This window comes from Chrysochloris asiatica, unplaced genomic scaffold, assembly GCF_000296735.1.
Source record: "Chrysochloris asiatica unplaced genomic scaffold, ChrAsi1.0 scaffold00050, whole genome shotgun sequence".
Taxonomy (NCBI): Eukaryota; Metazoa; Chordata; class Mammalia; order Afrosoricida; family Chrysochloridae; genus Chrysochloris; species Chrysochloris asiatica.
Window position 1 is genome coordinate 13,303,861 of NW_006408568.1, and position 26,551 is coordinate 13,330,411.

The window sequence follows — 26,551 nt, forward strand, 5'->3', positions numbered from 1 at the left end:
AGCTATAAAAGGTTATGAAATTAACAGAATATTCTAAATGCTCATGGTTTTTATAATTTTTTTACTATTATCACATCTTTTAATTAAATATCAACATGGTTTGAAAATCATCTATAGTTCGATTTAGGTGATTTCTGTAAAAACCACTTGTTAAGGGAAATAATTTCTGTGAAAATATATTTACATACTATAATGTGTACTTAAAATTTCCTAGATTTTATAAATTCAATACATTATAAACTCCCTAAGGGCAGGACTGACAGTTCGGGTTGTTTTTTTTTTTTCAATTTCTTTTCTTTTTCTCTCTTTGTGTATTTCTTGAGTTTAAGCAATGTGTTTTATATACAATTCAATACATGGGTCTGAAAGGCAATTTCTTTTAAAATTAAAATGTTTTTGCTTGAGACCAAAGTATAAAAGAGCTAAGATCTTTAAGAAACCTAAGCCTGATGTTAAAATTTTTAATTTACAAGTTATAATAAGCAGGACGGTTTTCTTAATTGTTAATCTAATCATAAATTTCCAACTACGCATAGTAATATGGCAAAGAATTCTATAGAAATGAAGTAACTTTTTGTTTTCTTTTTATATTGAAGCCAAAGAACAAACTATCTCACAGCTTCAATCAGAACTTTTATTAGATGGTCAAGAAGATATTAACATAAATGAAGCCCAGCTAGAAAATACCACAGTGACTCAGAAAGATCTTCCTGAAAACTCTGTTATCAACTATGACTCCCAGGCCCTAAATATGTTAGCTGATCTAGCTTTAAGCTCTGCAACCTCTTCCACACCATCATCTGAATCTATGAACCTTCCCTGTTCTTCTGAATTACCAAAAAATGATGTTTCGTTATCTAAAGAAAATTCTTTGCGAGGTACAAGTGACCATGAGTATCACAGAGGAATTAAATGTCAAAAAAGTGGATCACTACCTAAGCCATCCACTGATAAATATAATTCAGTATCAGAGTTAACTGTTAGCCAAGACGAAGAGAGCTTGGTTCCTTGTAGCCAAGCCCCTGTGAAAGCCCAATCAAGACTTCCTGAGGAAACACTAGAAACTTCAGACTCAAACCAAAACTCTTGTGTTGTTATAGAGCATTCATATGCCCTACTCCTTGCAGAACATTCAAAAAAACAACTACAGCAAAGGGGAATACAAGGTCCTACCTTTGCCAAGAATGGAAGTAAAGGCCCTGAAGCAGGAACCCCAGTGGGAAAAGTAATGCCATTTCGGCATCAGCAGAACACCTCCCCTCTTCAGAAGGTCTCTGATCCATTTGTAAAGCACAAGAACAGATTGATGTCCTCAAACCTAAAAGACTTTCACTGCTCTCATACTGTGTTTAACTGTGATGGCTCCTTTAAGGTCACTTTCAAATGTGAATCGGAATATGTATTCAGCTTAGACAGCAAGTATACTAACAACCCATTAGAGAAAACTGTAATAAGAGCTTTACATGGGTAAGTATGATTGAAACACTGCAATATGGGTACTTTGTTGCGGTAAATGTAGTGAGAAGGGCTGTTTGTGCTAAATGGGCAAGGCAAGTGTTGTGTATGATATCAGGCAAATGTGTTTGCTGACCATTAAAAATAAGGTGTTGGTTTTGTCATTGTCAGTGGCCACATGGAGATAATTTTAAATCTTGTGTTAAGATGGCTTTCTGCTTTGAGATACTCCTTTATAAGCATTGGTGATAATTGCATTACGATATTTAGATGCGCTTTTAATATAAAATAGAGATACAGAAGTTTCAGAAGAAACACTTAAAAGAGTTAACTTCTAATTGGTTAAGTTGGTCAGATTGATCTGAATGAGTATTTTCCAATGGAATGTTCTAGAAATTGTAAAAAAAAAAAAAAAAAGGAATGAAGGCAATAATAAAAGAGTAGTGATTTGGATTTAGAGTTTAGGTGAAACTACATTTGAATCTATGCTTTAATCAGATTTTGTAACTTGGCTACAATGCTATTCTCAAATTTTACTGTGTATAGACTTACCTCAAGCTCTCATTGAACTGCAGGCTCTAACTCAGTCTGTTTGTGGTGGGCCAGAGAGAGTCTATATAGCTAACAAATTTCCAGGTAATACTAATGGAGGATGAGTCTGTAGACAACACTTGAGTGGATTTAGTAACGGCTAAATTATGAAGTTGTTATGTATATTAGGGTTTTACACTGTAACTGGTTATTAATAAATGGTGAACATTATTCTTAGCAATGGAGTCCCTGGGTGGTATAAACCATTAAGCATTCAGTTACTTAAGTACTCAAGTCAAAAGGTTAGCAAGCAGTTCACATCTACGCAGAGGTCGGTGTGAGTCAGAAACAATTCAACAACAACAAAAACAACTCTTGGCATTCACTTATCAGTGAAGTACTTGACATGACTTAATTGATTCTATATATATCTGACTTCTTTTCTTGGTCATGCTTACTTATACTCTGTTTATATATACTCCTAAGTGTCTTCTTCTTATTTTGCAACCTATTTAACTGTATTCTAGCTTTGTAGCCTCTCTGACTCATCCTCATCCAACTACCCTGCTATCCTTTTGCATGTTACATACCCAGAAATGTTTTATATTTCCCCATAGGGTTTCAAGTTATTTTCCAGAACTGTAATCTGGAAATAGTAGTATATTGTTGTTGTTAAGCGCTGTCGAGTCAGTTCTGACTCATAGTGACCCTGTATAGGGTTTCCAAGGAGCAACTGGTGTGTTTGAACTGCCGACCTTGTGGTTAGCAATCCGGCACTTAGCCTATAGTGCCACCACACCAGAGTCCGTGCAAAGGTATTTTAATCTTCAAATTTGCCCAATTGTTAGAAGAGAGACACAAAAATAAAAGGAAATGAGAGCCAGCCAGAATTAGAAAAGACAAGGAAATGTATTTGGATAGTTGCTAAAACTAGTATTTACATAATAGGTATATTATACTTGAAGTTGGGAGACCCGTGCTCTGGTTATAAATTGTTCAACCACTCATGGTAGAACAATAAATGTTTTGATTCTCAAATCTTTTCTCTGTAAAATGAATGAATTAGATTGATTTTAATATTTTTTTACTGTTCTGTCATTCTATGAGCATATCCTTATTTCAGAGAGAAAATAAGTAGAAAAAAATATAGCTAGTTCTAGTACATTTTTTTAATTGACTGCATATTTATTTATTTTTCATGTTGGTTCGGATTTTTAAAACAAAGAACTAAGTTAACATACTAGTATCTTATGATACCAAGATGATGCATTAAAATAACTTTTCAGTGATTTTTCTGTTATTTTTCTTAAATCTCAGGCCTTGGAATACTGATTTGCCGGATAATGTGGAAGAAGTGAAGCTTTTACTTCATATGTGGGTAGCTCTGTTTTATAGCAATCAGAGCAAAGTTATACGATCATCCCGAAAGGTGGTAGAACACAGCAACCCAGCAAAATTTGTATCTATAAATAGTACGATAGATTCTTTTGAATTCAGTGAAATTGATGACTCCTTCAATGTGGAAAGATGTTCTACAGACCCTCTATTGGAGACTACAGAAAGTTCCAAGGGTCAAGTTACCGAAACGTCCTTCCCTGACAGTAACGCATTGCTTCCGTTTATTAAACCACCACCTGTGAGAGGCTTAGAACTTTGTGTACAGAATGAGCAGAAAGAACTTTTTGTAAGAGAAGATCATCAAGATAAATCAGGAATTCATAATTTCATGTATCCTTGCCATAATGAGGTAAGTAAGGCTGGTATTTTTAAAGACATACTTTTGTGGCCGTAGAGGATAAACACTGGATTTTGAACCACAAGGTTGACAGTTTGAGCACGCCAGCCACTTCATGGAAAAAAGAAGAGGCTTTCTGCTCCCACAAAGATTTTCAGCTACAGAAACCATATATAGGGTTGCTATTAGTTAGACTCAATGGGACAGCAGTTAACAATAACATGTAAAATCACATTCAAAATCAGGTAGTGGCTTACTTTAAGAAGTGAATTCTCCAGCTATGTAAAGAATTAAAATGCCAAAAACCTAATTTTCATAAAGTGTCACTGGTGGGCTGGATCTAGAGTTTATTGACCATTCCTAATTGAAGAAACAGGACTGGGAAGAAAAATCACAGGGTTCAGATGATCTGAGTGTCAACCATAATTTTGTCGCTTATTAATTATTGGATCAAGTTACTGATTTTCTCTGATTTTATTTTCTTAATTTGTAAAAGAAATAACAACTGTCTTACCCTAGCTAGATCAAATGTGGTAATAATAAATATCATAGATGCTTTGCTAAACTTTACAATAAACTAAAACTGATTTTATTAAACATTTTTTGAGTGAAATAATTGAAACAGTAAATAAAATTTTAGACCTATGAAAGAAGAATCATTGCAGATAACTATTTGTAAATAGGGGAAATAGATGTTCTGTTCCCTTGTTCTCAATTGATGTTCTACTGTGCCAGGTAACTCAGATTTTAACTGGGGCAAACCTAAAACTTGTATAGACATTCTTAGGAAATAGATTGAAAAATACATTTTTTTTAAAAAAGGTTTCAATCTTTCATGCACTTGAGCAGCAGCTACCAATATCTGCCTTAACACTGAATAGACAGTGCTTCTGTACCTAGGGTTCCTGGGTATTTGTAGGTTCATGTGTGAGCTTCAGACAGTCTGTGATTATCTTCAGGTGATCAGGATCATTATGAAAACTAACATTTATCCAAAGCCCTTTTCATCCATTAATTATCACAGTGACCCTAAGACTAAAGTAATATAGCTAATAAAAGCTAGTCAATTGTGAAGCCAGGATTCAAATGTAGACCACTTAGATGTTTCTGAACATTAAGGCTGTATATGTGTGTTTGTATATTTGTGTCTATTATGTATATGCTTTTAAAAAATATATGGGGACCATAAATTTCATATGATAAACAAAATCCAGTTAAGAATCACTACTTTAGAATAAGAAAATATTTATAGCTTACACTGGAAGATTTCAATTACTATCTATATATCAAGTTAAATAAAAAATATTGCTACTAGGGTTCCAGTTTATACATGCAGGATTTTTTCCAAACAAAATGTGTTTAAATATGTCTCTGTGCTCTGTGTCTGGCTGTCAACAAGCTCTCTCAGTATACACTCATATTGTCTTAAGTTTGGTTGTTGTTGTTGTTAAGGCCGTCAAGTCAGTTCCGACCCATAGCGACCCTTTACAGGGTTTCCAAGGGTGTAAATCTTTACGGGAGTAGAAAGCCTCATCTTTCTCCCATGGAGTAGCTGGTAGTTTCGAACCGCTGACCTTAAGGTTGGCAGCCCGATTCTTAAACACTGCTTTACCAGAGTTTGGTTAGGGTGCTGTCAAGTAGATCCAGTCAGAAGAGTCACTTCCAAGGGGATCTGCCGGGCTGAAGACAGAGGTCAGCTCAGAAGGTTATGGCAACCTTTGGGCAGTTATTCCAGAGGGGTAATTTTGATAGATTTACTCAAAAGACACAGGGTGACTACGGGAGTTTATACAAAGATATTTGAAGAAATTTGAAAACTGTATTGGTGAGAAAAGGGCCAGAAGAATGTACCACCACGAAAATGTATCTGAATTTTGTTGGGAAACCTTGCCCCATTCACTCCACAGCCCTGTACAATCAAAGTTTTGGAGTTGCCATCTGTGTATATTTTTTAAGAACAAAGTTATTATTTCAATGGTATATTAAGCCTACCTCAAAAGAAGATTTACTTGATCTCTCCCATGTGAGATTCTTAACAGATTAGAAAAAGAAAAAGAAACATTATCACAGTTGGTCCTTGTCTTTTCTGTACTTCATATGTGTATTCATTGTAATAAGTTTAAAAATCTATTTCTGATTGTTTTGTCATTTCAGGTTCTTGAAGAAAAAGCTGGACAAGAAACACCAGATAAAATAGAACCTTCTAATCAGTCTTCTAATATTGAAAGTACCCAAACTAACAGGCCTTCTATTCCTGATGAAGATAAAACCTTTCAACCACCTGATAGCACGAGAATGACTTCTCATAATGATACTGCCACACAAATCACATTCACCAAGACTTTCGATGGGACCAACAATCCGTCAATAACTTGTCAGAATTCTTTGTATAGCACTCTTGAAAGCAAAGTGGATATTTTTCATGCAGCAATGCAATCGAAAACAGAGGCTGTCCAGGGCCTCATCCATCATAACAGTCCCACAAACAAAGACTATCAGCCTTCACTGGAAAGGAAAGATGATAATATGGGGTATGTAATGATTAATCTGGAACCAGTTACTCTCACATTTGAAAACAATTCCTATGTACCGATACAAACAGAAGTTGTAAATAGAGCTGATAAACCTACAACCTTTAATATGGAATTGATTAAGCAAGTATCACCTGGCACTACTCTTACACATCCTGTGTCCACATTTGAAAAAGCACAAACACAATGTCTTAAGGACATTCCATCTCTAGCAGTTTCAGAACAAAAAGGTAATAAGTACCTTTGTGCCTCCTCAGTAAGTAGAGAAACACTTGCTAAAGAAATGTGTTCGGTACAAAATGAGAGTCCTTTCCCAGTGTCATCGTCATCATCTGATAATTCAGTGGTAATGGAGGCAGTATCATTAGTTAAAAGTTCTAGCTATTCACTACCCAATGAAGAAATGAGAATTTCTGAAGACCTTTTTCTGCAAACTCCACGTCTCACCAACATACCTTCTGAAGAGATAGAGCCAATGCAGTTTGCAGTCTCATCATCAGCCTCTACCATCTCAGGAAGAAATGACCCATTTCACTGCATTTCATTAAGAAATAGTGTGTCAGATGATTCTTTAGAAATAAGGAACGATGACAAGAGTTGTCTAAACAGTGAAAATAAAAATTTTGAATCATTTAATTCAGCATTTACCAAACAAACTAACCTAACTATGAATAAAGAGGAGATCAGCCTACAGTTATCTGAGGAAGATTCTGACATTCACCTAACTCTAACAATATCACCACCTTCAAGTCCCAGAGAACAAATTCTTGCTAACGAAATAGAGCAACTTCAAGAGGCCCCATTATCAAGTGTAGAAGAAGTTCAGGATAGAGCTGAAGAAATCATTGATCCAGGAGAGGTAACTCTCAGAGAAAACAGAGAAGTGAATTCTGCTGATTATACATCAGTGTCAGAGGAGCCATTAGAAGATAAGGAGAGAAAAGATGATGATTTTCAACCAGTTACTATAGTACTTTCTAAAGACAATTCTTCCCTTGAGATTTCAGAGGACATTGTTACCTCAGACTTTCCTTTTAACTCCTTAATTGAAGAAGTATCACCGCCTTCTAGTCCAGACCCCCTAATGCCATCTAAGGAAACACGACCATCTCAAGAGGTCTCTCCATGTAGTTTAAAACTTCATGATATACAATATGAGAAAAGTAGCAAATCCCCCCAGATTGAGTCAGTAGATGTAGCCATAATAGAAAAAGAAAATTGTTTTGTTGGTTCTACCCATGCAGTGGGGCAAGATAACTTAACTCGGATGCAACAGATGCAGCATTATGCTGAAATGCCTCTAATGTTAAATGGTCATCCAAAAGGAAATGATAGACATTTAACCCTTCCTGATAAAGTAACTGAAGAAATTGTCCAAAGTGAGCATGAGGAGGTTTCATCTTTCCCAGAAAAGGTGCAGTGCTGTGATTCAGAATTAAACCAGCCTGCCTCAGGTGCCAAATGTGAAGATGACATTATGCCATCTCTTGAAAAACGGGTTAAGTCAGGAAGCCCATTACAGTCCGTTAGTACAGAGAATGGAAATTTGGACTTAGAACATCTTGTCTTGGAGACCAATGACCCTCTATTTAGTTCTAAAAAGATTACAGAAAATAAGTCTTTGGCTGCCATGTTCCTTTCTACAGCTGCTTCAAGTGGTATGGTGAGTGTGTCCTTAGAACAGACGACTAGCCCAGAAAGTACTCAGAAAAATCTCTTTAGCAGTGATTTGAAAACAGATGAAGGCAGTTACTTTCAGGTCAAGTCCTTGAACTGTGACCCAGTTGATGGTGCCGGTATTACACAGGAATATACACACTTAGAGGTCCCAAAACTTGATTCTGCCTCAGATAGTGCCACATTAACCCACTGTACAAGACTAATAAATATAGACACCGATTTTCAAACACAAGAAATACCAGTAGTCAAAATAGCCAATTTGCTTATGAATGGAGAAACTAAAGCTGAGTTACATAAGGAAACCACAGATCTAGGAGGTATTGGCCTTCAGTCTACCACGACGTGTTCTCCAAAAGGTGAACAAGCAGTTGACATGCTGCAAAAGACAGCAGACATCAGTGAAAATATCAATAAAGAACTATCTGTTTCCTTTGTTCCAAAATCTTTCGACTCTCTTGTTTGTGGAGTCTCTAAAGAGCATATGGAAAATAAGAACATTAGTGAAAGACTTGGGACTAAGAATGGTTCTGAAACCCTGCATAGAGACATGGATGTCAGTGTGAATTCTGACATACATTATGAACCACTTTCTGGAGAATCTGATCAAGACGCTTTCAGTGATTGTAGAAATCCCAAATTAGACATGGAGGATTCTTGTACCTTCAGAGCTAGTCACACTGGAAAAAGAGAAGATGCTACTAAAAATGATTATGATACTTTCATGAGTATAAACAATAGTGGTAATGAAGATAGGGGCTACTCTTACAAAACGCCAAGGTTGGAGACAAGCCTTCCTTCCAGAAACTGGCCCAGTGGATTCAAGAAAGAAGATAAGTGTGTGCCATATTATATCCAAATAAGAGATCTCCATGGTTTTCCCAGGACTTATGCTAACTTTACTGTAACTAAAGAGCTCAAAGATACCACAAGAACTCTGCATAGCTTGAGGAGGCACCCATATGTCACTGCAAAATGTGGCTTGATCAGCTCCTGGACAAGTACTTGGCAGATAGCAGATGACCTCACTCAGAATACTTTAGATCTGGAATACCTGCGATTTGCACATAAAGTAAAGAAACTTGTAAAGAATGGAAAGTCTCAACATTCTACCTCTGCCACCAGTGCCTTTCCTGCTCAAATAGCTGTTCGAGCATTCCCTTTGACTAAAATATCTGAGTCCCCAGTGCTGCATTGTGCATCCAGGAGCAAAAGCCCCCTTATGGTAACAGTTGTGCATTCAGACCCTAAACAGAGTCAGCACATGAGAAACTATACATCTGGCAACTTAGACAATGCTTCCTCTTTTTGGAAGGAAGGATGCAGTCACAGTAGACCTCATTTTCTCAATGCTGAAGGAAATCAGACTGCCTCATTCCACCTCAACAAACTGAAATATAACAGTACTTTGAAAGAATCTCGGAATGATGTTTCACTTATTCTTAATGAGTATAGTGAATTCAACAAGGTGATGCTGAGCAGCAACGAAAATAAAGATCTAAACATGGCTTCTGGAGTGGTCACATCTCATGACATGTATTCGTTTTTCCCAAGAATGTCAGCCTCCTATGAAGACGTGGTTACAGACTTTTGTACCAGTTTACATGTCAAACTAAAAAGTGTTATGAAAGAGGCTTGTAAAAACACCTTCCTATTCTGCCTTATTGAAACAGAGGACAAGTCATTCTTTTTAACAACAAAGGTAAAGTGCAGATTTTTCTTATAGTTCATAATATTTTGGTTGACTTCTAATTTTAGTGTATTTTAAAAGTAATACATTCTGCATTCTTGGCTTCAAAAAGAAATCATGGAGAAATGAATTTCACAGCTAAGGCTTTATCTGCATTGTAAACGTTATTCTCCAAGGATCTGCCATTTATAGTATATTTAAAGATTTACATTATGTTCCAGAATTAGGCTTGAAACGAATTTTGTCCATGTGGTGATTAGTTTTCTCCAAAAGTTACTGATATCGACATACCCAGATTCTCATTTATAAACAAGTAACTTCCAAAGCTAGAAGCCATATATATATACAAACACACACGAGCACACACACAATAAATTGTCTATGCTGTCTTAGTGTGGATAGTTAAGAGGGGCCCCTTTTTGTTTGGGTTGAATTTTTTAAAATTAACTATGAGTATAACTGATAGTCTGGTGAGGTGAGAACCGGACCTTAAATTGAAATGCTATAGCCATACTGAAATTCTGAGTTGGGAGGAGCCAGAATCTGACTGATTCATCAGTGGTTTCCTCATTGTATCCTTTCTGAATTTATGCTCTCATCTATTGGGAATAGACTTGCTTCATAGTAATATTTTTAAGTGGCTATTATTTACAACAGAAAATCACTAATTTTGTGCAAAGGCAAAACTAATCTTCCAGTGGTCAAGTAGGTACATTATAAAATAAACGAGAGTAAAGTACTCTGAAGATTGAAATGTTTATAAAAGGTCAGAAAGAGATCCCTGATGAAAGTTATTCTGTCCTGGAAAGTCACGAAGCATTAATGAACTGTGGGTTGGTAGGTAAATAACTTTGTAAGATAGGAAGGATCTGTAATGTTCTTTATTACTGTTAAAATTCTAAGTGCATGGACAAAATAGCCTGGTACTCCAAAGGATTTTAATAAATTTTTAAATGTATTTATTTAAATTGTTTATTAATAAGTAAGGGCTAAGGAGCTCTGGTAGCATAGTGGTTACGAATCACGCTGCTAACCTCAGTGTCATCAGTTTGAAACTACCAACTGTTCTGCGGGAGAAAGATGAGGCTTTCTGCTCCCGTAAAGATTTACAGCCTCGGAAGCCCTATACAGGATCGCTATGGGTCGGAAATGACTCCATGGCACATAACGACAACAACAATGATTTGATGTTTAGATACTTGTAGTAAGTTCAGTGTAAAAAGTAATCTTGCCTGTAATCATTTGCTTGAAAATTGTGTTATACATTTATAATCCTGAATTAAAATAGTCAACATTTGAGTAGTTTTGAAACCCAACGGAAACTGATCAGACTAACACTCTATAAAGGAAAACAATAGATGATGATCAGACACAGTGTTTTTGGCATAATAAGGAAACAGGACATCAGGTGTGCAAGGGAACCCTCCAGCCGCCTCAAGTCAGAAAACAATGTTAAACTCACAAGGGAAGATTGGGTTAAGATTGAATTACTGTAAATATACCTACAAACTTGTTATGGAGCTAGTCAATTTAATATGATAGCAAACTGCCTCTCTATAGTGCTTTATAATCATTTACTTTCTGTGGAATAGATTTAAACTATATCACTTAAGCTCAAGTGACTATGAAATCAGTCCCTATTAATGAGACTCAAAGAAATGCAAAGTACTAGAAATGTTTTGACTAGAGGGCGTTTTTAGAGTAAATATCTGACATCCAAAGGTAATTCCTTTGAAGAAAGGGAGACTTAAGAAAAAAATTTTTTTTTCTAATTAGTCTTTTGATACTTCATAAACATAAAAGTGCTTTACCTCTGAAATAAACTTCTAATAGTAACTGTGAATGAATCCAAAGAGTTTGTTTTATATATAAAAAGAGCTTATTTGGTAGTAATGGAGGTGGTTATGTGCCGTGGAGTCGGTTCCGACTCATACCAACCCTACACAGGGTTTCCGAGGCTGTAAATCTTTACGAGAGCAGAAAGCCTCATCTTTCTCCAGCAGAACAGCTGGTAGTTTCAAACTGCTGACCTTGCAGTGTACAGACCGATTCGTAACCACTATGCTAAAAGAGCTCCTTATTTAGTAAGATTGCCATATATGTTGCCTTGATAGGATGTGATTTAGTAAATAAGATAAATTGTGCTTTTTCATGGTTATTTAATAAAATATAAAAGTTCCAGCCAAATACTCTGCTTTTTAGTAACGGCTACTTGTTATCTTTCAGAATATTCTGAGGAAAGGAGGTCATATAGAAACAGACCCTCAGCATTTCTTTCAAGGTTTTCACAGAGAAAATGACACACTGTTAGTCATCATCAGAAACGAGGATATATCATTACATTTGCATCGAGTAAGTTTGAAGATAACTTTCGTAAATGAATTCCAGTTATTTTATGTTATCCTGCAATTATCAGACTCTTGACTACCTTTCATTTAGGGAAGAATTAAAACACATTACCATTGAATCTTTAAAGAAAATAATGGGATCAAGATAATTATTGTGTTGTAATATTACAAAGATATTCATAGGCTAAATTATGTTTCAGATCTTTGTAATACTTCCTCTTCAAGTTGGATTTCTTACTGATAAGACATTGAGAGATGCAGTTACAGATCTCAAATGTAAAAATGTACCAGTATCTTATCTCGTTTCATAGTTTTCCCTTCATTGATAGGTAAATTTTCCTAAATCCCTGAAACGCATGTGTTGTGAAATTTCTGGAAATCTCTAACCAGAATATAGACAGCATTATCAGTATATTTTTATTGTGCTCCTTAAGTATATTTTTTGGTGTTGCTGAGTGTCGTTGTGGTGGTTCCAACTCATAGCAGCCCTATGTTCCGAGGCTTTACAACTTTGAGGGAGCAGAAAGCCTTATCTTTCTGCTGAAGAACAACTGGTGGGCTTAAATCATGGGCCTTGTGAAAATTCGTTACAGGGGCATTATGAGTTGGAACCAACTCGATGGCACTTAACACCACCACCAGTACTCAGATAATACTCCTTCATCATTGCATTACTTTTATTTTCATCTTTTGTGAGAACTTTAGAGACCTCTTTTAAATTAATTAATTTTGTAGGCATTTATGATGAATTGAGTAAATACAAGGGGGCTTCCAAAAGTTCATGGAAAATTGTCCACAAACTTTTTTGGAGTCCTAGCCAATATTCCTTATATGTAGCGAAGTTTGTACTCAGTAGGTGAGGAGGTATTTTCAGCTGTTCTTCTTGAACCTTGAAACCCTTAGGAACAAAAGTAACAGAAGGAAAGTGGTTTTGAATGTTTTATGTTGAACAGATTCCTTCTTTGCTGAAGCTGAAGCGTTTCCCCAACGTCGTCTTTGCTGGAGTAGACGGTCCTGAAGATATTACTAACCACACCTACCAAGAAGTGTTTCACACAGGAGGCTTTGTCGTATCAGATGACAAGATACTAGAAACTGTAACAATAGGTTGGTCCATTACTTTTCTTTCTTTTAAATCTAATCACCCAACTATTTAATCAGAAAGATTATATTAAATAATCAACTCTAATAACTGCCCATACTCCTAACCACTTTTGTTTTAACTAGATAGCTTCACTACTAAAGCTGCTTCTCTTTTGAAGTACCCTTCCTCTTAGTATGCTTGAACAATTCCTCCATATGTGAGATTTTTTTATTTCTGGCTCTTTGATTCTTGAGTTCAATTCAACTGCATATTAGTTTTGTTTTAGAATCAGCCCTTTCTTCTCCAGTTATACTCCTGTCACGCCTACTGTCCATCTCACAGCAGTCTAAAAATGATAACAAAAGTCTTTATTATCTGCTTGAACATTGATTGGCAACTTAAGTAATTTATAAAGGACTATTACAGCAGTCAGCGGTTCGAAACTACCAGCTGCTCCGTGGGAGAAAGATGAGGCTTTCTACTCCCGTAAAGATTTACACCCTGGGAAACCCTGTACCGGGTCGCTATGGGTCGGAACCGACTCGATGGCACTTAACAACAACAACAACAACATTACAGCACAAGGCAGATACTTCTATGTATAATCAACACCTGCCTTAGCTTTGTTATCATATTTGAACGAAATGAGGATACTGCTTCTTGATTACAAGATAGGAGGGTTAATTCTATGTGGAAACTGGAATTAAAATGTATCTAAAGGTCTATATTTGGAAACTTGTTGTTAATTGCTGTGTAGTCAGTTCCGACTTACAGCGACCCTGTATAGGATTTCTGAGGAGCACTTGGTAAGCTTGAACCACGGACCTTGCAGTTCGAATCAAGACTGCAGCCCAGCACGTTAATCTGCAGCACCACTGCAGCACTCCTGTTTGGAAACTTTAGACCTGTGTTTTTTACATTGCGGTGGGATCTATTTTTGTTGCATCCACATGATTTATACCCATTCAGAGCTCTAATTGCTGGTAATTGTAGTACTCTTATTTCCTTATGGTTCTTGTCCAGTATAGTATGAGTAGCTAGGACTGAGATAAGGAATCAGAGTCACTAATCTTTGAACTGCACTGTGAAAGTTGTACAGTGAATAAGCATAGAAGAATTGATGCATTTGAGTTATGATGTTGGAGGAGAATATTAAAAATACCATAGCCTGCCGGAAGAACAAACAAATCTGTGTTGGAAGAAGTATAGCCAGAGTGCTCCTTAGAAGCCAGGATGGCCAGACTTTGTCTGTCATACTTCAGACATGTTATTAAGAGGGACTAGAACCTGAAGAAAGGACATTGTGCTTGGTAAAGTGGAGGGTCAGTGAAAAAGAGGAAGACACCCAACGAGATGGATTGACAAAATGGAAGCAGCATTGTACTGAAGCATAGCAAAGATTGTGAGATTGGCTCAGGACTGGGCAGTGTTTTGTTGTTTTAAGGTCGCTATGAGTTGTTAGTGACTTGACGGCACTTAACGATAGTAACATGCACTTATAATGGCAGCACAGTGGCTCCATTACCATAAACACTGAACAGCAAACTACAAGGTCTGTAGTTCAAGTCTGTGGAAGAAAGATGAGGATTTCTTCTCCTGCAAAGATTTAGAAAGTCTTGGAAACCCTATGAAGGGTGGCTGTGAGTCAAAACCCACATATGGGCACTACCATCAAAAATGCATTTATAACAGTGCTAATGGTGTACATTCAAACATGGTGTCTTGTTGTTGTTTTTTTTATAAGTAATAATTACTGGGCTGTACATGAACCAGAAACAACCTAAAATACTTTTCTCTTGCCAAACCTACTTTATTCTCTAGTTCAATTGCAGGAAATTGCCAGAATCCTGGTTAAACTAAATGGAAATGGAAAGTGGAGGTGGTTGCTTCACTATAGAGAAAGTAAAAAGCTGAAAGAAAATGCAAGGTAAGACCTTCATGTAAGGTAAAGTGTTTACTTGTGTATGACTTCTTCCCTTCCCTTCGTTTGCCATTCCCTTGTATTGAGGGAGGATAAAAAGAAATAGCATGTGAGTCACCCTGCAGTGTTGAATATGCTCTAAACTACTGTTACTCAGCAACTAGTATTGATCTGCAACAAGGTAAGCTTGTGCTGGACTGTATCTCTAAGCCAAATATGTAGGTTTGGTGACTATATTTTGCATCTCTTTTGATTTTATAATAGGGCTTTCAATAAAGGGAACTATGTGCTTGTCATAATAAGTAGTTCGTAAGTACATGCTTTGAGAAGCACTTTTCTAGACTACTAGAAGTAAAAACATCAGGCATAGGAGTTTCTATCCAAATCCCCATATAGTTAGATTCAGGCTTTACCATAATGATGCTTTTTCAGATATTCATTCATACATTAACTTGCTAGAATTATAACTTAGGCTAGGCTCTATCAATAACTCAATTTACTCTTAAACTCTTCTTACATACGTCATGTCAGTTCGGACTCATAGTGTCCCTACGTACAACAGAAAGTAACACTGCCCAGTACAGGTCTCACGGGCGTTGGTCTCTTTGGGCCTGTTGTTACAGCTACTGTGTCAATCCACTTCATTGAAGTTCTTCCTCTTTTTCGCTGGCCCTCTACCAAGTATGATATACTTTTCCATGGACTGATCCTTCCTGGTAACATGTCCAAAGTGACACAAGTCTCACCTTTCTCACTTGTAAGAAATATTCTGGCTGTCCTTCTAAGACAGATTTGTTTCTTCTTTTAGCAGTGCATGATATATTCAGTATTCTTCACCCAACATCATCATTCAAAGGCATCAATTTTTCCTTATTCTTTGTTCAGTCTTCCCATGCATACATTGTTGTTTTTTTAAGTGCCATCTAGTTGGTTCCATCTCATAGCAGTCCTGTATAGGGTTTCTGAGGAGCAGTTGATGGGTTTGAACTGTTAACATTGTGGTTAGCAGTCCAGTGTGCTTGTCCTAAAGCACCACACCAGGACTCACTCATGCTTATGAGGTGAATGAAAATATCATAGTTTGAGTCAGGTGCACACTCTCAAGAGGTCTTTTGAAACAGGTTTGCCCAGTGCAATCTGTTGTTTGATTTCTGTGGATGTTGATTGTGGATCCAAGTACTGATCCTTGACAACGTCAATCTTTTCTCCATTATGATGATATTTATTGGTCCAGTTGTGAAGATTTTTGTTTTCTTTATGTTGAGGTGTAATCCATACTGATGGCTATAGTCTTTGATATCTTTATCAGTGCAATAATCATTTCTTTTAGAAATATCAGCACAACGCTTGTCCATGTGAGGTATAGGTTAAAGACATTCCAAATGTCTGACTTACTTAAAGTACTGTGTTGTTGTTGTAGTTAAGTGCCATTAAATCAGCTCTGACTCATAGAGAATCCTGTATAGAATTTCTGAGTGGGTTTGAACCACTGACCTTGCAGTTAACAGTCCAGTGCTGGTTCTGCTTTCCATAATTCCTATTATCAACCACTACTGGTCTGGCGCTATAAGATAAAACAAGGTCGGTGGTTCAAACTCACTAGCCACTATATAGGTTCACTGTGAGTCGGCACATAACAACAACTTCTCCCTCGTTATTCTTTCCCATATCCTAGGGTTCCACAATTTGCTACAGCATCTCATAGAACTCAAAAGTCATCAAAGAATGACTCACATGGTTGCAGAGTCTGGCAAGTCCCAAATCTGCAATTCAGACATTAGTCTGGAGGATTGTTATTCACACAGAAGGGCTGTTGACTGATAAGGTTGTTGTTAAGTGCCCTTGAGTTGGTTCCTACCCATAGGGACCCTGTATAGGGTTTCTGAGGAGTGGCTGGTGAGCTTGAACCACTGACCTTGTGGTTCAAACTGACTTTGCAGTCCAGCGCATTAACCCACAGTGCCACACCAGGACTCCGATAATGTTGCAGAAGCTGGCAAATAAAGTCAGGTTGTTGGCATTAAGTCCCAAGAACTGAAGGTCAAATGGAGGCAAGCTTGATTAGTCACCAAGATGGCTCATTTTATAGCCATGCTGGAGTTTCAGATTTTAGAATCATAGTTAACTCTGTTAACATCCAAAGCTAAATCATGCCATCCTATCAGCAGTTTGCCCCAACTTTGTCACCCAGACCATTCAGGAAAAGAGTTGTTTGGTAGGAGTTATGAAGACTAAGGCTAGAAGAGACATTAAATATGCAGGATAAGCAATGGACTACAAGGTCAGGTGGAACTGCTCCTTGGAAACCCTGTACAGGGTCAATGTAAGTCAGCACTTTTAACAACATCACACCACAGTCAACAAGTGCTTCAAGTCCTCTTCTCTTTCAGCAAGGTTGTGTCATCTGCATAACACAGATGGTTAAATGAGTCTTCTTCCTAACCTGATGCCGCATTGTTCTTCATAGAGTTCAGCTTTTTGGATGATTATCTCAGCATACAGATTGAATAAGTATGGTGGAAGGAAGGATACAACCCTTTCTTGATTTGAAATAACACAGTATCCCTGGGTCTATTCTGACTGCCTCTTGGTGTGTGTACTTGTTCTTCATGGGCACAATTAAGTCTTCTGCAGTTCTAGTTCTTTGCAATCTTATCCATAGTTTGTTATGCTATATACAGTTGTATGCCTTTGCATTGTAAAGCATGAGTAAACCTTTTTGTGGTATTCTTTGCTGTAAGCCAGCTTTCTTCTAATGTCAGCAATAATATCTCTTGGTCATGTCTTTTTCTGAATCCAGCTTAAATTTCTGCTACTGGTCTAAGTACTGTTGCAACCATTTTTGACTGATCTTCTGCAGAGTTTCACTTATATGTGATAGTAATGATATTATTAATAATTCCCCCATTCTTTTGAATTACCTTTTTTTGTAATGGACACAAATATGGAATTCTTCCAGTTGGTGGGCCAGATAGGTAGCTGTCTTCCAAATTTCTTAGTATAGACTAGTGAGAGCTTCCAGCATTACATCAGTGCACTGAAACATTTCAATGGGTATGACGTCAATTTCTGGAGCCTCGTTTTTCGCCAATGCCTACAGTGCAGCCTGGACGCCTTTCTTCAATATCAGTGACTCTTGATCATATAATGACTCCTGAAGTGTTTGACCATCAACCAGTTCTTTTTTGTATAGTGACTGCAGTCCTTCCACATTCTGTTGGTGCTTCTTGTGTCATTCAGTATTTTGCTTTCAGTATTGCCCCCTAAGGCTTGAATTTTTTTCTTCATGCTCTTTTAACTCAAGAAATGCCACGTATATTCTTCCCTTGTGGTTTTCTAAGTCCAGTTCTTTGTTCATTTTATTATAATACTTGACTTTGTCTCCTTGAGCTTCCCTTTAAAATTTTCTGTTCAGACCTTTTACTTCATAGTTTCTTCCAGTTGCTGTAGCTTCTCTACATTCAAGAGCAAGTCTGAGAGTCTCTCCTAACTCTCCATTTTGGTCTTTTCTTTCTTTCCTGTCTTTTTAATGACGTTTTGCTTTCTTCATATATAATGTCCTTAACGTCGTTCCACTACTCATCTGGTTTTCAGTCATTAGTCTTCAGTGCGTCAAATCTATTCTTAAAATGGTTTCCAAGTTCAAGTGGGATTATATAGTTTAGTTTTTATAGAATTTAAGGTTTTACAATCACAATTCTGTTAACATCCACAGCTTAATCATGTCATCCTATCTGCTCAGCTTGAACTTGCATTTGAGCAATTGGTGGTCTGTTCTGCAGAAAAGGCCCTTAACTTTTTTGTGACGGATAAGATACTGAGTTTCTCCTTCATCTCTTTTCACAAATGTCGTCCATTTGATTTCTGTATGGTCTGTCTGACAAGGTCCATGTGTACAGTTGCCATTGATTTGTTGAGAAAAGCTATTTCCAATGAATAGGTCAATTGTCTTACAAAATTCTGCTGTGATCTCTGACATCATTTCTGTCATCTAGGCCATATTTTCCACCTAGTGATCATTCTTTCCAGCATTCCAGTCACCGATAATTAGCAATGCATCTTGGTTGCATATTGGATCAATTTCAGAATGAAGAAGTTGGTAAAAATCTTCAATATTGTCATCTTTGGTATTAGTGGTTAGTGAATAAATTTGAATAATAGTGGTATTAACTACTTTTTTTTCCCTCAACTTTTTGTGAATTGAGTGAAGATTTACAGAGCAGATCATCAGTTTTACATTCAACAAATCATACATTTTGCTTCATTACATGATTGCAACCCATAAGGCGTTCTGGTAGCATAGTGGTTATGAGCTGGGCTGCTAACTTCAAGGTCAGCAGTTTGAAACTATAAGGCGTTCTGGTAACGTAATGGTTACAAGTCGGGCTGCTAACTTCAAGGTCAACACTTTGAAACTATCAGCCATTCCAAGGGAGAAAGATGATACTTTCTGTTCCCGTTAAGATTTACAGCTCGGAAACCCTATACAGGGTTGCTATGAGTCTGAACCGAGTCCAGGGCATATTACCACCCACACCAATCCCTTACATGTACCAACAGTTACCAGCATTCACTTTTAACTCTCGCATTTCTCCATATGTCTCCCACTACCTTTCATTTTCTTTCCACAGCAAACCTCCCTCATGTTGCCTGCCCTGTCACCCATATTAACGTGTGTCTACCCTCTAGCCCGGAGTCCTGGTGTGGTGCTGTGGGTTAATGCGCCAGACTGCAAAGCCATTTGAACTGCAAGGTTGGCGGTTCAAGCTCACCAGCTGCTCCTTTGAAACCTTATTCAGGGGTCACTATGGGTCGGAATCAACTCAGCAGCACATAACAACAACAACCCTCTAGTCTGTGAATAATTTACCCTCCCCCAACCATATAACTATCATACAATGTTTCTTTTATCAAGAAAACTGGTTCTTTTTACATTGGTCTCATCCAATATTTGTCCTTTTGTGATTGACTGATTCCACTCAGCATAATGTCCTCCAGGTTCAACCATGTGTGAGGTGCTTCACAGATTCATCATCATTTTTCACCATTGCATAGTATTCCATTTTGTTTATGTACCAAAGGTTGTTTAAACATCCTTCTGTTGATAGGCATTTAGGTTGTCTCCATCTTTTTAGTGATCTTGTAGATAGCATGTTGAAGGATCCTGTTGTCTTATCCATTCTGATCTCTATGTCTATTGCCTGATACAGTTAATCCATTTATGTTCCATGTATTTATCAACAGGTGTAATTTGATTGCTGTCAGTTTTCTCGTTTTTCTTGTTGTTCTATGGGTGGTGCTGCTGGATTCTTTGTTCCACATAATTTTCTGTGCTGAGTTCATTTTCTTTTCATTTTCATTTCTGTTGTCTGTTGTGTTCATGTTTACCAAATCTTTCTGATTTTCCTCTTTTTTAAGTTTGATGTGACAGGTGTATAATTTTTCTTTGAGGTTATCTTGTAATTTGTTAATTTTTTTACTTGCTTAAAACAGTCTGTTTTGTCATGAAACCTATTTGACTTTGCCATTTGGAAATTCTTTATCCACCTTATTCCCCCTTTTTGCTTTGTCGTTGGCTTCATTATTTATACAATATGTCTTGTTCTCTATTTTCAGTCTTAAAGGTTTGCTTTAGTTTAAATACTTGTGTATCTGGATTGAGTTCTAGGTGGCATCATTTAAGATAATCTCAGGTTTTCCGTCCAAAAGACACCTTTTATGTTTTTTGTAAAGTTGGTCTCGTCATTACAAATTGCTTTAATGTTTATCATTAAATGACTTAATTTTTCCATCATATTTGAAGAACAGCTTTGCTGGGTATATGATTCTTGGTTGGCAATTTTGTTCTTTCAGAGTTTTGTATATGTCACCCCACTGCCTTCTTGCCTGCATGGTTTCTGCTGAGAAATCAGTGGTTAGTCTTATTGGTTCTTCTTTGTGTATAAATGTGTTTTTCCCAAGTAGCTCTCAGGACTCTTTAGTTCCCTTTGATTTTGGAAAGTTTAATTATGATAGGTCTTGATGATTTTCTTTGGGGATATATCCTGTTTTAGGGTTTGTTCAGCTTCTTGTATGCTTATCTTCTAGTCTTTCATGATGTTAAGGGAAGTTTCTCACTTTTTTTTTTATTGTTCTTCTAGCGTATAAGTTTTGAAAGATTTATTTTCAAGCTCACTAATTCAAGCTTCCGTTGCCTCAGATCTTCTCCTTTGTCCTTATAATGTATTCTCTATTTTTAAACAGTAGTATTAATCTTCTGGATTTCTAATTGCAGGTTTTGTATTGTCTCAAAATTGCATTTATTTTATCTGTCTGTTCTTGGGACATTTTCCTGAGTTCTTTTATAGTTTTTTCTGTGTTCTTGCTTTCCTTGGTCTCTCCGTCAATCTATTGAAGGTACCAGTTCACATTCTTTTTTAGCTAGTTCCATTACCCTTTTTTCTTCACATATGTTTACTGTCTGTACATCTTGGTTATTCTCTCTTGTTGCTCCATGTCAGCTAAAATGGTCTTTCTCTGGGTTACCTTGTTTATAAAACCTAACAGTGCAATTGTTGTACCCAGAAGGGGAGAAGTCTTTGGTGCATTTACTGAAGTTCACAGAGCTCACAAGGTGGTTGTGGAAAGAATATGACACATGAGTTTTTTGGCCCTATATGGCTTTTCTGTTGGCCTTGGTGTTATCTATGTTCAGAACACTCAATCGTGAAGTAGTTCTTGGGGGTCCTTGACAGAGCAGATTTAAGGACCACAGAGATGCTGGGGACAGGGCTACTGGTCAAATGCTGTTCTGGTGGTGGTGTGGGTTTTGAAGATCTGGAGTCAAGCCCACCTGAATCCGAACACCAAAGCACCATAACTGGCTACAAACTCACACTGGCTTTGCTTCTGACGATGTGGCTCTGAACTGCAGAGAGCAGGGTCTGTTCTGGGGCTGAGTGAGGTTGGGAGCTTGTCACACCACTGGTCACATGGAGAGCATGAGGAAAAAAAAGAAATCACATCTTTTTTGTTGCCCATGTGATTCTGCTCTGCCAGCCCTCCCTCTAGTGCCAAAGCTGCTCACAAGATGGTCAAGCCACATCTGGTTGTGTCTCTCTCTTGCCATTCCTGTTTGGCTTCTACTCCCAGCAAGCACTTAAATCCTCCTCTCTAACCTTTCTTCTGAAATTCAGGTTGCCAGAACTTTCATCTGTGTCTATTTTATTGGTCTCTCATATCTTCATTGTAGAGGGTCCAGGTAGTGCATCTGCCTAGTCCGCCATCTTGCCAGAAGTCTGTTTTGCAGGTGTATGGATATTCTTTCACTGACAGAATCGTGTTTCAGGATAGATCTTGTGATAGTGTCTGCCTACATTTCGTCATTCCCGTTGTAGTAGACAGTGTTGTTAAGTTCCTACTCATAGTGACCCTTAGTGTCTAAATCAAAGTGTCCAGTAGCAGCCCATTTCAGCTCACTTATGCCTAGCATATGAATCTTGAGGCATTCCATTTTACTTCTTATGCATTCCAGTTTTCTTAGATTCATACTTTGGTATTCTGCTTTCTGAGTATGATTAATGGGTGTTTGCAGCTTCTCATTTTGATTTCCTCCCAGCCTGATTATTTCATCTTGTGGCACTCTCCCAGACAGTGTTCTGCTGCTGTTCATAAAGTTGTCACTGAGCAATGTTTTTACAATGAGATTGCTAAGTCCTTCTTCCTAGTCTGTCTTAGTCTTGGCGTTCCACTGGAACCTCCCCACCATGGTGTCCCTGCTGGTATTTGAAGTAATCAGTGGCATATCTCATAGCATCCCAGCAACAAGGTCACTGAAAGGTTAGTGGTTCGAACTCACCAGCCACTCCTCAGAAACCCTGAATAGGATCAGTAGGAGTCAGAATCGACTGGACAGGACTAAACAACAATAGTACAGTAGAGCTCACACATGAGTGGTGGTGTCCTTAAGCAATAGGATATAAATAGGTAACTTTAAATTTGCAGCTACAATTTTATTTATTTTAATAGATTTCCTTCTGTGAAGAGTCTTAGCACCTATGGGTTTCTCTTTTATATCAGACAACTCCTAGTGCAACTGATCAAAAGTAAAGTGGAAATTTTAGTCTGCAGCTTCAGAAACAGACTGAAAAAAAGATTTCATATCCCACTTACTAAATACTCAACTTCAGGCACTTTTAGGTGTTTTCTATCAGTTCTCTCAATCAGACTGTATACCCAAGAGGTAGATAGTGTGGATATGTGCTTCAACCCCAGAATGGTTATTTCTGATATGACTCTTACTTTCTATTTGCCATTCTGCTTTCTCCAAACAAAACAAACCTGGAAGAGATAGTAGCTGAAATTGTGAAAGTGCATGATATGTTTAAAGGAAACATGACTATGATAGACTTTCAGGAAAGGCCTTTACTTAGGAGAGCAGCTAATTAAAGAGAAAAAGAAAGAGCAAAAAGGTCAGAGTAGAACTAAAATGTTGTCAAGGAAAATGAGGTAGGCAGACTTAGAAAAGAGTAGACCGTGGTCAAAGGAAATTGCAGAGGCGTTAACTAGCATCTCAAGGGAAACAGCAGCTGCCTTGCAAGGAGGACAAATTAAAGCTCTAGGTGATACGTTGTTGTTGTTGAGTTGGTTCCGACCCATAGCGACCCTGTACAGGGTTTCCAAGGAACAGCAGGTGGGTGTGAACTGCTAACCTGATGTTAACTTATCCTACAGTGCCACACTTTGTACATATAATTTAAAATAGTTCAGCATTTGTAGAACTTTGGGTAAACAGAAGAAATACCTGCATTACTATTGATGATGTTTGTTGATTGATACAGATTAGCTTATCTATGTCAGTTTGTGTTTGGAGCTTATTTTTATGTCAGACAACTCTTCTCATCTATAGGATAGTAACTTCTAGACTTTTAGGAAGCCACGTATATCATGAAAAAGAGTAGCAAAAGCGAAGGGCCACATATGAGTTTGAATGTTTTTACACAAGTGGTTAAACTAATATAGAATATAAGTAGTATACTGAAGACAAGAAAGTTGAGAAATAAAATAACTGAAAGTTAAGATTTAATAAAAAAAGAAACTAAACACTGAATCTAAATTTGGTTATTAACATTTTTCCATTTGTTTTCCAGAGTGGATTCAGTTGCCCATAAAAAGAACGTAATAGTGAAATCATGTCAGAGTGCAAATATCATTGAATTGCTTCCTTACCATGAGTGTGACTCTCGACCACCAACAAAAGCAGAAATTTTGAAATGTTTGTTAAACCTGCAAATTCAGTGTATTGATGCCAGACATGCAGTCTTCCTAACAGGTAAATTCTACCTGATTTTCATTACTCAGCTCTTAACAAAATTAAGTCAGCTTTAGAAATGTCCTTTCAAACTAGTCCTTGGATACCATCATGAATCTGTCTCAACAGTAGCATCCAAGAATACTTTTAACACAGTATGTTTTGATAAATTCACGTAAGCCCAGGATTGGGGGAATATTACCTGTGAATTTTATCTAATAAAGTTTACAGGCTTCTAATATATTTCTTCTCATTAGGTTTAATCCGCTCCTACAAGTACTTATCAAGTTTATACTCTTTCTTTAATAATGGTTTGATGGTATGGTGGATCTATGCAATAAGCATTGGACTGAGAGCCACAAGGTCCATGGTTCAAGCCCGCCAGCCACTCCACGGGAAAATGATGAGACTTTCTTCTCCTTTGAAGATTTAAAATCTTGGAAACCCTATACAGGGTTGCTATGAGTCCAGAGCACATAACAACCACCGGCACTGCCCCTTCTCCCACCATAACCCATAGAGGCCAGCTGCTCCTAAAGCTTTAAGTAGTAACCTTAGCTTGAACCAGACACATTTCTTTTCTATTTTCCTCTTTGCATTTGAGTCCACAGAAGATTTATTTTTTAATATGAAAGGAATTCTACTGCTTTACAAAATGTCTGTTACAGGTTATTTTTTCACACATACACACAGTTTTTTCTCTTTCTTTTTACAGATAAGCTTACTGTCTCCAGACAATTCTTTGAAAATAATGGAATCCTTATTACAGATGTAAATAACTTTATTGAAAATATACAAACCTTAGCAGCTCCATTTAACCATAGCTATTGGTAAGAACACTTTTTTATTTATGTCTGCCACTTGAGTGGAATTGCCAACAGCAGGTTTTGTTGTGTATGAGGGAACCAGTGCTTTCAAAACTTCATGATTCATACATCACAGTATAAATTTGAAATATACATTTAGGGGCAGAATTGCTATTAGTTTGTCTTAAATGGGAATTTCTGGAGTATAACTAATTACTTAGAATTACTCACTTCACCTAAAGTATATGTGGTTTATGCTTTCAGTTTACCTGGATTACCAGGACAAAATATAATGTAGTCTTAAGATATTTTGGAGTTTCCCCCATTAGGTAGCATGGCATTTATATCTCTTGGTAGTTTTGTTTTAAAGATAGAACTTTTATTTTTGTGTTCATCCAGGTGATTCAGCTGCAGCCTCAACATGGATGACGACAACAAACTAGTATTTTCCCTTTTCTTTGGAAAAGTTTGAAATACACATAAACTGTCTTCTCAAATTTGTAAAAAAATAACGTTTATACTCTAGGAAATGTTTTCCTTCTTTCGATTTTTATATTTGGCTAAAATGTGACTGCCGGGTGGCACAATAGTTTTCTGTCAGCTTTGGGATGCAGTGTTAAATACTATTGTTTTAAATTATTTTTATTTTACACAGAATGCCTTCAAACCTATGAACTGAGCTTAATATTAAAAACAAGAAATTAATTTGTTTACTCAGTTGAAGTTATAAAATACATCTATTTTAAATATAGCTATATTTTTGCATGTTAATGTCATTAAGGCATATGTGATGCACATACTGGTTTATTTTCAAAGGTTTTACCACCTTGCAAGTCCTGTCATTGTAAACACCTCATTTATTGTTACTCAAACAACACCAACACTACATAAACATTTTTTTCCCAAATGGTACAGATTTATAAATTGTCATTTTTCACTAACTCATTTTTTGTAAATAGTGCACTACAAAAGCAACCCTAAGGAATAAATAAACATATATTTATGGTTTTAGAAATAATTTCTACAGTAATCTTTAAAACTGAAAGCCAAGCAAAAAATAATTTGTAAGATACATAGTATCTATTTGGAACAGAAATTTTTGTAATTAAGTTGTTTCTTTTTTTAATAAAGACAACTGAAAGAAAATATCTCAATGTTTTTTGCAGTGACTCTAACAAAATTGCACTTTTGGAACTGTTTTAATATTTACACCAGTTAGGAGGAATAACTAGCTTCCAGAGGAATCCTGTTAATTTAATTTTGGCCTTGCTGTTTGTCTCATTACCACAGACCTGTCAAATGGATTTCTGATGAGCTTTTTCCTCTCAAAGTAAAGTACACTGAGCAGCAAGTACTTTACTTTGGAAGAAACGTAAGGAAATTAAGTGATTTGTTTTCACTTTGGCCTTTATAGAAAATGCAAGGGAGCTTAAGAAAGTTCATGGTAGAATATTAGTACAGTTCATGGAGGGTGTGGTTGCTTC

The 26,551-nt window shown here is 36.9% G+C and overlaps 1 protein-coding gene across 1 annotated transcript in view; it reads left to right on the forward strand.

Annotated features, from left to right (window-relative positions):
• Positions 1-25,095, forward strand: part of FAM208B (family with sequence similarity 208, member B) — a 120,477-nt gene extending 95,382 nt beyond the window's left edge. The window contains exons 14-21 of the mRNA XM_006862790.1: positions 597-1,467; positions 3,304-3,737; positions 5,892-9,631; positions 11,846-11,971; positions 12,921-13,074; positions 14,873-14,978; positions 24,101-24,282; positions 24,977-25,095. Of these exons, the coding sequence (XP_006862852.1) occupies positions 597-1,467; positions 3,304-3,737; positions 5,892-9,631; positions 11,846-11,971; positions 12,921-13,074; positions 14,873-14,978; positions 24,101-24,282; positions 24,977-25,095 (5,732 nt within the window). The remainder of the gene's footprint in view (positions 1-596; positions 1,468-3,303; positions 3,738-5,891; positions 9,632-11,845; positions 11,972-12,920; positions 13,075-14,872; positions 14,979-24,100; positions 24,283-24,976) is intronic.
• Positions 25,096-26,551: the final 1,456 nt, after the last annotated feature.